Source organism: Pteronotus mesoamericanus, unplaced genomic scaffold (assembly GCF_021234165.1).
Source record: "Pteronotus mesoamericanus isolate MK-2021 breed Mesoamerican mustached bat unplaced genomic scaffold, CSHL_Meso_final contig_173, whole genome shotgun sequence".
NCBI classification, from domain to species: Eukaryota; Metazoa; Chordata; class Mammalia; order Chiroptera; family Mormoopidae; genus Pteronotus; species Pteronotus mesoamericanus.
In genome coordinates this window covers 5,017,943-5,033,733 of record NW_026555072.1, presented here as the reverse complement: position 1 = coordinate 5,033,733, position 15,791 = coordinate 5,017,943, and the positions used below count along the sequence as shown (strand labels likewise).

Genomic DNA, 15,791 nt, shown 5'->3' with positions numbered 1-15,791 from the left:
GAATACACCTCCACCAAACCCGCACTGCAAAATATGCTGAAGGGACTGCTTTAAGATGAAGAAAAAGAGTCTAGGAATACTCAGTTCCTTTCACAGTTGCCAATGCTTGATATTACCAATTTTTTAATATGTATTAATATGATTGTAACAATGATGCATTATTTTAATTGTTCCTTTATTTTTTGTTGAAACTAAACCTGTTTTTGTATTACTTGCCTGTTTCTATTATTTTTAAAAAGCTTTAAATGACTGTTTGGTATTCTTTATCCATTTATTGATTAAAGGTTTGTAGAATTTTTTTCCCTAAAAAAAAAAAAAAAAAAAAAATCTATTAACCCTTTTTTAGATGTGCGGCAACACATCTTTTTTATGAGTCCCAGCCTGGCATACAGGACTTCCCCATTCTATTACTTGTCCTTTAACTTTTTCTATATGTATATTACTGTATAGTGTTAAATGTTTAATATAGTCATATTGTCAATATTTTACCTTATAGCTTCTGGATTTGAATATTTTACTTCAGGGTAAGAAAAATATTAGTTTGTATTTTCTCCTAAAACTCCTTAGATTCTACATATTGATTTTTAACTCATCTGAATATTTCTTGTATAATGTGTGAAATAGGGCTCTATATATTTTTTAATCAAGCAATAGTGGTCCATGCACCTTAGGTTTAGTAAACCTTATTTTCCCCCATTGATTTAAAAATCAATTTAATCGTATATTACCTTGTTAGATATATATGTTTGTTAACAGATATATACATTTGTTTCTAGAATGCTCATTATATTTCATTTATCTACTTGATTATTTCTGTGCTGGTATCATGTTGTTTTAATTGCTGAGACTTTATAATGGATTTAAAATTTTTAATATTTTATAATTGACTTTGACATTTAAAAAAGTAAATAAAATCAATCTGCATTTAAAGAAGAAGAAAGGAAGAAAAGAAAGAAAGAGAAGGAAGAAAGAAAGAGAGAGAGAGAGAGAAAGAAAAAGAAACTCCTACCTTTTGCAACAACATGGATGGAACTGGAGAATACTATGCTAAGTGAAACAAGCCAGTTGGTGAAAGACAAATACCATACGATCTCACCTCCAAGTGGACTCTATTCAACAAAATAAACTAATGAACAAAATAAACCATAGGCATGGAAACATGGAGCAGACTGAAAGTGATCAGAGGGGATGAGGAAAGAGGACAATGGTGGAAAGAAAGGGAAGGAACTAGACAAAGAACATGTGTGAATGACCTATGGATATGGACAACAGAGTGGAAATTGTGGGAGTTGGGGGTGGGATGGGTGGTGGGGGCATAGGGGGAAAAATAGAGACAACTGTAATAGAATAAACATGATTTAAAAATAAAAAAAAAAACCAAAGTCATGAAAGGCAAGGACCTACATCCAAGATTATTTTATCCAGCAAAGCTATCATTTAGAATGGAAGGGAGGATAAAGTGCTTCCCAGATATGGTAAATTTAAAAGAGTTCATCATCACCAAGCCCTTATTATGTGAAAAGTTAAGGGGACTTATCTAAGAAAAAGAAGATCAAAGACTATGAACAGTAAAATGACAACAAACTTATAACTAACAACAACTGAACCTAAAGGAAACAAAAACAAAAACTAGGCCCAAACAACTAGAACAGGAACAGAATCACAGAAATGGAGATCAATGGAGGGTTATCAGCGGGGAGGGTGAGTGGGGAGAATAGGGGAGAATCTACAGGAAATAAGCATAATTGGTAGGTACAAAATAAGGGGAGGTTAAGAATAGTATAGGAAATGGAGAAGCCAAAGAAATTGTATGTATGACCCATGGACATGAACTAAGGAGGGAGGATTGCCTGAGGGAATGGGGGTACTGGGTGGAGGAGTATAAAGGGAAGAAAAAATGGGACAACTGTAATAGCATAATCAACAAAATATACTGAAGATATTCTAGGTGTTTCATAATTTACCTTTTGAAACAAAATGACCTATTAAATTTGCAATTTGTGGTTCTTGGTCCATAGGACAAGGTAGGAAGTGTTGAAACCTTGAGCTGAATTCCTTGGGGGGTTATTTGGATTTTGAATCAGTTTTTCCTTGTCTAAGAGGTAGCAGCAGCAATAGTGCCCACCTGGGCAGCTTCTTTCTTGGCATGGTGAGCCTGTAGTACTACCACAGTTTCATCCACCTTGGAGCAGAGAGACTTGGGGGACTCCTGCATGTGCAGCAGCTCAGAGTTGTCCACCTCCAGCAGCATTCCTGTGATCTTGCCAGCCAGGTCCAAATGGATGGTTTGGATGAGTTAGAACAAACATTCTCCCCACATCTGCTTCTGTTCCTGGGGCGGGGGTGGGGGCCAGGTGAGTTGCAGCCAGCATGGAAGCAGCTAGGATGCCTGCAGAGGTGGTACGGGAGGGTGGGGGCTGTGGACACTGGAGGCGTATTTATAAGGTGCGACAGCCTATGGAGTAGAAGCAGCTACAACAGCCTGACATGCTAAATTCTGCACAGCTGTGGGAATACCTACAGACTGGCAGCTATCAGTCAGCCCTTACTGGGAGGCACCAGCCCCACCAAAGTCCATAGCCAAGAGGTCCGGGCACAGAGACCCAGTTGAAGCCAGGCGGTGAGGAGTTTTATGAGTTCCAGCCTGGCATACAGGACTTAGCATTTGCTGGAAGCCTGGGGGTCTCCCACCTTGCTGTCAGTGTGAATTAGGTCTCATCTGTGTAACTGGTTAGGTATGTAATATGGAGGTCTTCCCTGAGCCTGTGGAACTGCTGGCACAAAATAGCCACCAGCTGCAAGCTAGAACTGATTTAAGATGGCATTGGGCCCTGGCTGGTGTGGCTCAGTGGACTGAGTGCTGGCCTGCAGACTGAAAGGTTACCAGTTCAATTTCCAATCAGGGTACATGCCTGGGTTGCAAGCCATGTCTCCAGTTCCGGGCAGGAGAGAGGCAACTGAGTGATGTTCCTCTTGCACATTGATGTCTCTCTCCCTTTTTTTCTCCCTCCTTTCCCCTCTGTCTAAAAATATCTAAATAAAATCTTTTTAAAAAATGGTATTGGCAGGGAATGCTCTTGTTCCAGCCATGCACTGCACAGAGTCAGGTGAGCCTTTTGCTTTTCCTTCCTTTGGGCAAGAATGAATACAGTGGCTTGGAGCCTGCAATGCATTCATTCATCTCAGTGACTGTTTTGATTGCCTCTTCAGGAGATGAGAAGCAAACAAAGCTAAATTCTTTGTTTCTCCTCTCCTCCAGCATTACCTTAGCACTTGTGATGGATCTGATGGATCCAAAAGGAGAAAACTCTTTCCTTAACTTCTCATCATCAATTGTGCCATCCAAGTTCTTAATGTAGGGATTCACCCCCTGATACCTACTAATTTTCTCTTGTTTCATCTGTTCAAATTTCCATTTTAACTTAGCCTGCCATTCTACTTTCTTCTGTGCACAACCTACAAAAATGATTTCTTTTCCATTCATTTCTCCCACTGCCTTATTGGCATCCTCATGTTTTTTATAACTCACAAAACCAAAGCTTTTGGATTTTCCACTGGGATCTCTCATCACCTTGACACTTAGTGTCTTACAAAACTGACTGAACAGCTCTTTCAGACTCTTATCATCCATCTCTTCCCCAAAGTTTTTGATATACACATAGGTGAATTCCTTGGCTTTGGCTCCAAGCTCGGCCTCTTGCTCTTTTGAAGACTTGAATGTGCCCACACTTTGCAGTCTTTGAGGAGGCCACAGTCTTCTCCATGGCTTTGTCTGCAGCCTCTTGGGTCTTAAAGGGAATGAAGGAATAACTCTTAGAGCTGTTCTTGTCACATAACCACCTTGCAGGACAGAATGTTTCCAAAAGGAGAAAAAGTATCAAAGTGCCTTATTTTCTATGGATTTGTCCAGGTTCTTGATGAAGACGTTTCCTATACTAAATTTCCTCAAAGAGGGGTCCCTGTGAGACCACATGATGTGGATTGGCTTTCCCTTAATCACATCAAAGTTCATGGTGTCTAAGGCCTGCTCAGTGTCAGCCGGCTGCTGGAAGTTGATGAAGGGAGAACCCAGGCAACAGCAGGTGATCGAATCGCGGGAGACCTGGATGGACAGTATAGGCCCCGCAGCACTTAAGTTTGCATACAGCATGGCTCGGTGACGTCCGAGTGCAGGTCACCCACAAACAGGCAGACCGTGGGGTAGCTGGTGGCAGCAGCGTTCATTTCCCCAGCCCCCATCACCCCAATCCCTGCCAGGAGGACTTCTTATAGGGGCCACAAGGAACAAAGGGGCTCTTCTCGGAGCCAGGGCAGCGCCGCGGGGTCACAGGTGACAGAGTGAAGCTGAGAAACAGGAGGGGAGAAAGAGTTCGGGGCAGCTTGCTGGAGAGTGCAAGATCGCAGACAAAAGGCTCTCAAAAACAATATGGCCCTCCCTGGGAGTTTGTAATTTCCAGCTGTTCTGGTCTGAAGCCCCAAATCAAAACCAAACGTGTTAAAGTGGGCATTTTCCTCCAAATTATAAAAATTCTTAAAGAGGCAGCCAAACGGTGCCCACGCGGCCTCCTGGACAAGCATTTCTCTATAAACGTAGGCACCGGACTCCTGGCGGTTTAAGATTACAGCAGTCAGGGAAGGGGGAATACAAAATACTTTTCTGAGCCGACTCGCCGATCCCCGGGAAGTAGCACGCAGCCGCTTCCATGCCGCGCCGCAGAGGGCAGCACGGACACCCGGTGCGCGCGGGGTCGGGGGGTGGTGGCGCGCTGGGCGCGGGGTTGCCGGGACGCAGGGTCGCGGAGGTGCGACCCGGCGCAGACCCACTGCGGGAGCTGAGGTGCTGGAACAGGGGCGGCTCACCAACACACCGACAGACAGACGGAGACTGCCTGGTGGCGGTGGCGGTGGCGGTGGGCGCAGTCTGGCGAAGGCGTGCTAAAGTGACTTAACCCCAGATTCTCTGAGGGGGATTTGCTTCCCCTCCCCTCCTCTCTCCTCCCCTCCCCCTCCCTTTTACCTTTTTTATTTTCTTGAGATTTTTAAAGCGTTTTTGGATTTTTCTTTAAATCTTTATCTCTTTTTTTACTTCAGGCCGCTGGGCCGTAAAGCAGCAGAGGCTGCAGCGACCAGGGGTGGAAAGAGCCATGTGAGTTTTTAACTTTTCTTATATAGAGGGTGGGCAAATTAGGTTTATAGTTGTTTGTATGGAAAGTAATACAATAATTAATAATAACGAAACAATAAACTCTGTGTTTCGTGTACTCACAACTTGTAAACCTCCTTTTGTCCTACTCTATATGCATATGAATGTATAGGCCGTGTGGCACTGTTCTACTTGTTTTTAACTTTTATATTGTATATTTTCTCCTGCAACTTGCTCTTTTTGTATAGCACTATACGTTTGAGCCTTATCCATGTAGTTCTAGTTCAGTTGTTTTCAAAGCTCTTTATGGGGTATTCATAATATGACTATGCTATCAAATTTCCATGGTCTCTTAGGAGACATTTATATTGTCTCCATTTTTTCACTATTATAAACAACATTACAATAAATATTCTTGTAAATACTATCTTCTTGCATACATGAGCAAGAGTTTCTCCCGGGGTGGGATTGCTGGGGAATTGGGTGTTTGTCTTCATCTTTAGTGGTTATTGCCAAATTGGTCTCCACATTGGTTGTAGCACCTTACCCTACCACTATCACTGTGAGGGTTTTCATTGCTCTTCATCCTCACCACCACAGTTGTTGGGCCATGTTGTTATCCTCCAGCTCCAACCCTGGCAGTGGAAGAGAGTACCCATTTCTCTGAATTCTGTCACCATAGAGTATTAGTTCTTCATCTTTGCTCATTTTATAGACCAGAAAAATGTGTTGATGACATTTAAATATGTTTTGATTATTTTTTCTAATTTTAAAAGTAGCACAAATTATTTTAGAAAGTTTGAAAAATAAATAGGCAAAAAGAATAGTCCCCCTTTGATCCTACCACAAAAATATAATACTAAATAATATCTGATATTTATTGAATTCTTACTATATACCTAGGACTGCTTTAGATAGCTGATGTTTCCACAAATAGGATTCATAAATAGGTTTTAATATATATAATATATACATAAGTATGACTCATATACATTGGCATATATTTCACCTTTACAAAAAGGTACCTACTTTTTTCTAAACTATTTCCCCCTCTAACAAACAAGTCACAATAATTTTCTCATATCTGTATCCTGGACTCGAGGGTGTCATTTAAAGACTTCCACATTCATATCCATCTGTCTCCTTTCATCATCCAGAAATGAAGGACTAGACTGAGCCCAGAGTCCTAGAGAGCTGGTTTGTTGCTGCATCGAATACTGGGGAAGCCAACTCCCACCTCTGCCTTAGGGCCTTCAGCTGGGGACCACCCACCCTATTCATCTATCAGACAGCAGAGCATGCAATTCCTTTTAGCTACTAGCTCTCTGGTGTCCTCCTCCCATACTCCTTTAGGTTTTTGTCACCACCACTGCCCTCCAATGTAAACACATTACCTACATCAGCAGCCTCTTGCCTTCACTGTTCACCCTCAAAACACCAAACTCTCTAGACACTGATCCAGAGGAAGATTGATATTCCATTCTCATATGTGGCCTGGCCCATGTGTATACTTGAGGACATGAACTGTATTTGGATTTAATCCAGCTTTCATGTCAGAAAAGAGTCTGCAATAGATGTATCACTTCACTTAGACTATTGCGATAGCTCTCACTCTCTCAAATTTTGCTTTTCTCCCAACCACATCGTCCCTCCACAAATCCATTCATATAGCTGTAAGTGAGCTTCCTAAAAATCCATTCTGGTTATGCCATTTCCCTGCATAAAATACTCTAGTGTGCCACCGTGGCCTACAGGATCAAACCCAATTGTCTGCTGCAAGACTCTCTGTGACCACCACTGCTGGCTCCTCTAGCCATTCCACTTGCCACACTCCTGCTTCATTGTGTTCTAGTAATTTGGAGTTGTTGTTCTCTGCTCTCCTGACACCATTTCACACCTTTGTGCCTTTGTATGTACTTCTCTTCCTGTCTAGAATATTCCCTCTACTTATCTGCCTGGGAAAGTTCTATTCATCCTTCAAAGTCCTAATCCAAAAATATTCTCACAAACTTAAAGTACCACCCTATATATTTTTTATGAGTTAAACAGAGGAAAAGTTACTTTAATAATGTGGAAACCTAGCTAATGCTACTTTAACCAGGTGGTCAAAATTATCACCGTCATTAATAAGACAAAGAGATATCATATGTCCCCAATACAATGTACAGGGAATGACATATTCTGGTAGTATTCTTGCCAGTTGAAAGATGTTATGCAAAACTGGCCTGAACTCTTTAAAAATGTCAATGTCAGGAAAGACCAAAAGAAAACAAAACAAACAAAAAAAGCCTTGGAAACTTCCAAATTAAAAATGGTAAAGAAGCATGACAAATAAATGCAACATGTGATCCTTGATTCCATCCTGGGTCAAATGGAATGGGGTTGGTGGGGGGAAATTGGCTACAGATAACATTATTGGAAGAATTGGTGAGTTTTGAATATGGATTATATATTAGATAATGTTGGGTCAATGTTAAATATTCTGAGTATGGTCATTGTATTGTGGTGATGTAGGAGAATGTACTATACTTGCTCTTAGGAGATGCATACTGAAGGTATAAAGTGTTGCCATATCTACAATTAACAAGCAGTGGTTCAGCAAAAAGAAAATAAGGAAACAAATATGTGTTTGTATGTCTAAATAGAAAGTAAAAGGGAATGTGGTGATAAAGTGTTAACAATAGAGGAATTATAGATGAAGGGTAAAGGGGTGTTCATTGTTCTATTCTTCTAGCTTTTCTCTATGTTTGAAATTTTTCCAAACAAAAATTTGGACAGCTTCTCTGCCAATGGAGTAGCCTCCTCTCTGTCTCACTGCTTCACTAATAAACTCTCTTTTACTTGAAAAAAAAGTGGACAGAATAAATAATGAAAACAAGCAAATGAACAAAAAGCTTTGTTCTGGGTCATGTTTTCTGTGTAGCATTTCATAACATCCTGCTGCTGCCCCCACTCCTCAAACACACACATAAAACAATGAATCATCCTCTCTTCTGGACTCTTTAATGATTATCTATCTCTCTGATCAAACTGTAAGCTCTTTGATATCTGAGCCTTTGTGTTGTATAGGATGTACACAGTGCTTGAACTGTACATGACATAAGCTGGATGCTCAGGGGATGCTTATTTAAATTGATCAGGCTGAGGCTTGAGGCTTGTGTAGGTTTCAGTAAGCAGACAGGAGCGAGAAAGTTTTCTAAAGTGAAAGGAATGATGTGAGCAAAGGTATGGAAGCAGGAATGTATATTTTGTATTTATCAAGGACATTTGATTTGCTTGGTCAGAACTGAAGATTTACATAAATGAAAATGTCTAACACACTAGATTCTTAATAGAAATTTGGTGAATCAATGAATAAATGAGATTTGAAAGGCAGGCTTAGATCAGATTGGAAAAGGCCTTGACTGCTGAATTGAAAAATCTAAACATTATCTAATTCTTGACATGCAAGGTCTTTTTTTCTCTCAGCATCCAAAATCTTTTAAATAACAAGGTAGGATCTAGGGTTAGTTTTTGTAGCCACGTATGGCCCATTGGCCTCTTGTGTGCTCAAACTTCCAGCTGTTAGAGCATAGGTACGGTTCAATGTGGATGTGAGGGGTTCCTGGGCCTTTGCTGAAATGCCTCTATTCCTCTCAGCCCTTGCAAGGACCAGAAAGCAAGACAGTGCCACAGCCTTTGGGGGAGTCCAGGACCAGCTGGTCGAAGGTAAGGATCTTGCACCCAGCCTTGAGGATGCAGCTCCAGGAGTGGCTGCTCACATGAAGTGCACACATCTTCAGTTTGGGCACCTCCTGAACATGCAGGTCATCAGTTATAGTCCCTACAACCACAGCAGTTTTGCCCTAGCTGCCAGGAAGCTTCATCTTCCTGATCATCTAAAAAAGGGACAGAGGCAGCTGGTTGGTGTGACTCACAAACAACCTCTTCAGCATCACCTGGGTGAAGGTGGGGTTCATTCATCTGGCCAGAAACCTGTATTGCTTGACCAACAGCCTTAGGTAGATGTCCTGGCTCTTGGTCTCCTTGTGTTGAACCTTTCAGTCTTTGTTGTGGCAGATGTTGACTCCCATTATGGCACCTTCTGCTCCACTACATCCAGAAAGAGAGAATGGACCAACATGCAAGGTCTTCTCCAAATGACAGGAAAAGAGTGTTTTAGGGGGCAAGTCTTTTACATATCTTCTTCCCTGAATAATAAGGAAAAGCAGAGACAGGTGGGAATCTGAAAGAGACCTGTTTCCAAATGCAGGAAAAGCCACATTGTAGAGCTTTATGACATCCAACATCCCTTAAACAAAAAGATATCACAAAATGTTGACTGGAGATTTTAAAATGCATCTATTTAATACAAGTGATGTTTGTCTTTGGGAACGGTATTTGAAATTATTTTGGTTAATCTTACTACATTTTTAAAGTTTGAGAAGCATATATTTTTTAAATAACTAGACTCTAAAACTTTTTTAAGGGGTTGCACATTAGTCCATAGAGTACAAAGCTTCTCAGGATGCCATATTTCAAATGTTAGGTTAAACCCTTTTAAATAATTTTAGCTCAATTGAGCTTTCCCCAATAGACAATTTTCTATTTATTTAGTATTTGTGTTTTGTTTTCTTCCAGATAGATTTGTGGGGAATGACAATTCAAGGAATGTGAAATAATCTGATTATGACAATTGAGAAAAAGAAGTGTTGTCTTTTAAGGTTATCATTTACTTGATAATTTACAAACAAGCTAACATGTATGTCATCCTTGCTCATAGTCACAGTATACCTTTGCATTCAACCGAAAATGACTAGGCATGAGTGTGAAATAATATGTCTATTAGCTACTCTGTGAAACAATTTGTTTTAGGCTGCAGTTCTTTTGAATCTTTAGTCAAATTCTACAAAAATCTTAACTGAGGGGAAACGTAAATCTCAGGTAACATTTTTAAAATCTATTTTGGCCCAATTATGATGTAGCATTGACTTGTTCCAGAAATTTTAACATTACTGGGAGAGACTGTCAGTGGTGGTCAGAATGACTTAGAGTTTACAAGGCATATGGGCATTCTTTTTCAAGAAAGTAGGCAAGACAATATGAGCTGTTGTTTCAGGTAAAAAAGTAAACTCAAGTGATAAATCATTTGGGCCATATACACAAATGGACTGTGACACAGCTAAATTAATCACAACTGTCCACCACAGGCCAACTTCACCATAGATAAAGTACTATATATTACCAGCTAGCAATGTTCCCTTAAAGCCAGTCCTGATGTGTTTGTAAGTAGGAGCATAATTCCATGGCTACAATCAACAAAGATGTATCAGGCCAGCCCACCAAGCCCAGCCAAACCCATATCTTACTGCAGGTTTATAGAGATTAGCATATCACATGAGCCAAAGACTGTTCCCCAACTTAAAATATGATACTGCTACTTTGAAGAAAAAGTATAATCCCTGCTCTGCAACACCAACAAAATAAAGAAGCATTCATAGATAATGTGTTCAGTGTGGTCCTATAATTGAAACATAAAATACATATCTGGTTACAAAACATTTTAAAATGTCAAGACAGATAAGAATTAGGGCTGATATTGAATGTCAACTGTAATTTAAATATGAAATTAAAAAATAATTAGGGCTTGGAAAATAAATGACTGTAGAGAAAGATAAGAAAAGATCTGGAGTTTCTCTACAGATCTTGGCCAACTACTCCCTGTGGCAAGCTGATATTGCCATGGAAACCAGTGGGATTGTGACACTAGAGGCAGGAAAGAGTAATGACCAGTGCCTTGTCTACTGTCTCTCAGACCCCCATCATAAGCTTTGCCACACTGCAGTTTCCTGCACACCAGTGGGAGTGGTGCCCTGAAACTGGCCCAAGGATACAGCTGCCCTGCCACCTGATGACAACACCATCGAGTTCCTTCCCTACTGAGCCTGTCCCACAGCCCTCAGGGGTCCATGGCCTCTCCCAGATAACCCGAAGCCTGTATATAAGTAATGCTGTGACAGCTAACAACAGACTCATGTTGTCCAGCCACCACATCACTACTGTCATCAATGTTTCAGAGGAGGTAGTCAACACGTATTTTGAGGACATCCAATACCTAAAGGTACCGGTGGCCGACTCTCCCAGCGCACGTCTCTACGATTTTTTTGACCCCATAGCTGATCATATCCACAGTGTGGAAATGAAACAGGGCCGCACATTGCTGCACTGCGCTGCTGGCGTGAGCCGCTCTGCCGCTGTCTGCATGGCCTTCCTTATGAAGTACCACACCATGTCGCTGCTGGACGCCCATGAATGGACCAAGTTATGCCGCCCCATCATCCGACCCAATAACGGCTTTTGGGATCAACTTATTCATTATGAATTCAAGCTATTTACCAAAAACACCATACGGATGATCAATTCTCCAGTGGGTATGATCCCAGACATCTACCAGAAGGAACTCCATTTGATGATGCCAATGTAAGTCATCCTGGCTAGTCAGCCCCTCACATCTGCTATTGATCCTATACCAACATCGAACATGATCTCTGAACTTGAATCAGTAAAGAAAACCCAATGCCTTTTAGAAGGGCAAGCAAAAAGGGAGGGCTGTTGGAATTTTTAGCTTACTGAGCTTTATCTTTAAAGAATAAAATCCATTTAGTGCAAGATGGTGATAGTATTTCTTATCCTATATGCAGCTGGTTATGGCTGCTGGGGCCTAGCCAGAGAGGAGGGTGGGGAAGGCAGTGCTCAGCTCAGATGGGCCTGCATCTGGGTCCTGCCCCATGCTGCCTAATCCAAGAGTGAACCCCCCAGAATCCCGTCTGGTTCTTTCCACCCCAAAACCAGAGCCTTAGACATCAGGACACCCCCTGCATGATATAAGAGCCAACCTACTAGATAAGTGGCCGCCATGGGGTACTCTGGTAGACCTGGGGGCTTTGGGGAAATATCAGGCCAGCCTGCCCTTACCTTCAACCACAGTGGCCCAACTCTGATTTTCTAGATTGTATTTACATATAAAATAGTTTTCAAAAAAACCATTCCACTATATAAAGTTTTAAAATGTTTTTTCAAGTACTGTACTAGATGCCAAGGCCTTAAGGTACCCTTGGCAACTCCAACCAGCCTTTGTGAAAAAGGACATTAATGCCCTTCTCCAGGGCAAGTGCTGAAAGAACAGGCCTGACACCAGGCCTCAGGGGTTTCTCTTATGGGCTTTGACTTGGAAGGCTGGAGCTGCTGGCTAGGACACAGTCTTGACATCTCTGATACCTCCTCCCATTGTGACCTGGGGGCTCTGAGGGCCTGTTTCCTCACCTGTCAAAGCAGTGATAGCCCATTTCTCACAGGTTGGTTGTAAGTTTTAGATTCCTTAGCATGAGACCTAGCAAATGAATGGTTCCATGCTTCGAGTAAAGGGCAGCTCTTGTTATTAATGATACTCATTGGCCCTGCTGGGTGGGGGTCAGCACATTCATATGCACAATGACATTTTCCCCATCTAGGCACAGCTCTTGTTATCTACAAAGTGCTCTTCCAAAAATTCACTGTCTGTAGAAACAAATGGTTTAAGTTTCCTTAGTATTCTGCCTTAAAGGAAGCCTAGATATAGAGCCTTTTCAGAGTTCCCATTGTGTCACTGTGTTTAATCTATGTACAAGCAAGAAGCAAGAAGCACAATTCCAGCCACTACCCCACCACCACCACCAAAGGCCTTGTTTAGAATCGCTGACCATTAAGAGCCAGTGTCCTAAGATCCACTATGATCCGTGGAGGAATTTGCCAAAGGGACAAGTGAGTGGTCCCCAGAAGTAGGCTGTGGAATCCAGAACTATTTAAATTCCCCAGGTCCCTGGCGCTTGCTGGGAACAGCCATTCTAATCCAGGTCATTTTAGATAAAAAGAAAAAAAAAACACATGAGACAAGAGCACAACCAGTTCAGTTAACACAGATCTGTGAGTCCACAGCCCCGTGATGTCTGAATTCCCTTTTGCTCCAAGCCCACCCCCCACCTCCAATTCCACAAAAGGAAAGCTCAAGGAGGTAATTGGGGGTATGGGTGGGCTATGAAAACCACTGCTCTAGATAGATTCCCTCCTTTTTTATAGGTAGAAAAACAGTCTCGCAGAACACATGGGCTGGTGTTGGCAGAGCCCTCACAAAGCAGCCTTTCTGGCAGAAACCCAGATGAAAAATCTTTTCTTGTCCCTCCTGGTTTCTGGTGATTGCTAACAATCTTTGGTGTTCCTTGGCTTTCAGACGCATCTCTGTGATCACATGGCCATCTTCTATAGCATGCCTTCACAACTGTCTTCCCTCTGTACATATCTGTGTTCAAGTTTCCCTCTTTTATGAGGACACCAGTCATATTAGGTGTTCAGTATGACCTCATCTACTTCAATATGACTTCATCTCAACCAATTACATCTGCAACAACCCTATTTCCAAATAAGTCTGCATTCTGAGGTTCTGGAGGCTAAGACTTCATATTTTGGCATCATACATTTCAGCCCATAACAGAGTTGTTCCCAGTTTTTGTCAAGTATGCATAAAGTGTTACAACAAACAGAGACACAAACACACAGAGAAAAAAAGGATTATGTCACCGGTGTGGGGGTTCAGAACGAGCCACCCTCAAATGGGCTTCTGTAGTACACAGATTATTTTCAGCTAAAGATTTTAGCTTCAGACTCAAGAGAAATTTCTGCCCCTCCCTTAACTACCTAGAACCTGAATTAGGGGCCTTTCCCATAATAACAGATTATCAGAGATAACCTCTTTTGATCCACCTATATGGGCAGGGCAAAATTCTAATTACTAAACATCTGCTCTTTTTATCATTCTGCAATGACTTTTTGAGGCCCCCAAGGCATCTTACCTCTCATCCCTAGCTCAGAATGTCTTATATACCCATGTTCCATTTCTGTATCTAAATTGCTTATGCATATGAGGTCTCTGACTCATATATGTGGGGTTCTGATACATATGTATGTATTAAATTTGGTTATTTTATCTTGCTAATCTGTCTCATGTCTATTTGGTTATTAGACTAGCAAAAAGAATCTTGAGGATAGAGGAAAATTTCCTCCCTACCACACACACTTGGAAAAAAAGAATTGTAGCTGTTTAAAAGTAAAATATGAATTAAAATGAAAAATAATAATCGCCATTTATTAGGAAGTTACAATATCAGACACTTTTTTTTAAGTTTTTTTTTTTTCCTTTTGGAGAGAGGAAGGGAGAGAAACATCAATCGGTTGCCCCCTGTATGCACCTGGTCAGGATTAAACCCACAACCGAGGTATGTGCCCTGACTGGGAATCAAACCTGCAACTCTTCGGTTATGGGACAATGCTCTAACAAACTGAGCCACACCAACCAGGGCATCAGACACTTTACAGTGTCTCTAGTCCTTACAATAGTCCTCCAAGGAAGTTATTACTCACATGAGAAAACAGAGGTTCCAAGAGGTTAAGGAATTTGCCTAAGGAATTTGTACTCAGCATAAGCATGAAGAGGTAACATTAAGACTGGGCTCTGTTTTCATGCATTTCTTTTGAAACAAAAGTATGTAAGCAGATTGAAAGAAGGAAAATTTTAAGTCATACCCTTAATTCTCAAATGGTGTACACATAAGCAAATACAGGTCTGGCTGCCTGTCGCTATGAAAGCCAACATTTGAGAGGCAGGTGCTGATGTAAAGGAAAGTGGTTTATTCACATGATGTACATCTGGAAGATGGGGGACTCATGTCTCAAAGCCCACCTCCACCTCTCAGTGGAGGCAGCAGTTTTTCATAAGGAGGGAGAGGGGAACAGAACAAACAAATCAAGGAAGGGGGTTGAAAAATTCTCCATGTGCAGACAAGCACAGTCCATACTGATCTGACAAATGACGGTCCAGTGTGCATCATCCTGGTGTAGTCATCCTGGCTTCATGTCCTCCTGATTTTACTTCATCCTGGCTCCACTATTGAAGGTCAGCAAATTTCCCAGAGATGAGGTGCCTGAGGGTCGGAGTCTGTATCTTTCGAAGCTAATTCCTAGGATTCTTATATAAACATGCTGTTCATCTACAAGCTGCATATTAGTCAGAGTCAGCACTTACAGAAACAATGTCAAAGAATGGTGGGGTGGATTACAATTTCCCACTCTTCAATTTTCCACTGTTACATACATCTAAATCGTCTAGGGAGATTTTATTATACAGAGACCTGGGCCTCACCACCAGAAATTTAGGTTCAGTAGGTAACGGGTAAAGTCCAGGAAGCTCCATTTTTAACAAGTATCTCAGATGACTCTGATGAAGGCTGAGAAACATCAACAAGTTGTTAATAGTACGTATTCCATATTTTATTATGTTTTTCTCTTTTTTGAATTATCTATTCATGCCTGTAGAGTTTTCTACCACTGTAAATCTTTTATTTGTTTTTTCAGTTGTAAGAGCTGAAATAAAGAATAAGGATAAGCACTCAATATTTCCTGTCAAATATGTTGCATATATTTTCTCCACTTTATCATCTGCCATTTTTTATGGTGTTTGCTTACAATTCAAAAGTTTAACCTTTTATTATTAAATCTATTAGTCTTTAACTGAATGATTTTTACTTCTAAATAACACTTTAAAGCTTTTCTCCGTTGCATAATCATAAAAATGTTAACT

The 15,791-nt window shown here is 41.2% G+C and overlaps 1 protein-coding gene and 2 pseudogenes across 1 annotated transcript; 1 reads left to right on the top strand and 2 right to left on the bottom strand.

Moving 5' to 3' along the window:
• Positions 1–2,095: 2,095 nt before the first annotated feature.
• Positions 2,096–4,224, bottom strand: LOC129065149 (polyadenylate-binding protein 4-like; annotated as a pseudogene).
• An 874-nt stretch (positions 4,225–5,098) lies between these two features.
• Positions 5,099–11,722, top strand: DUSP21 (dual specificity phosphatase 21). The gene is made up of 3 exons (XM_054566391.1): positions 5,099–5,146; positions 8,783–8,851; positions 10,938–11,722. The coding sequence occupies exon 3, from the start codon at positions 11,034–11,036 to the stop codon at positions 11,604–11,606; it is 573 nt and encodes a 190-aa protein (XP_054422366.1). The 5' UTR covers positions 5,099–5,146; positions 8,783–8,851; positions 10,938–11,033; the 3' UTR covers positions 11,607–11,722.
• On the bottom strand, positions 8,650–9,216 carry LOC129065148 (60S ribosomal protein L18-like; annotated as a pseudogene).
• Positions 11,723–15,791: the final 4,069 nt, after the last annotated feature.

Bases quoted from the DNA above. Each gene is read 5' to 3' on its own strand.
- DUSP21 (XM_054566391.1), top strand. From the start codon at position 11,034: ATGACAACACCATCGAGTTCCTTCCCTACTGAGCCTGTCCCACAGCCC.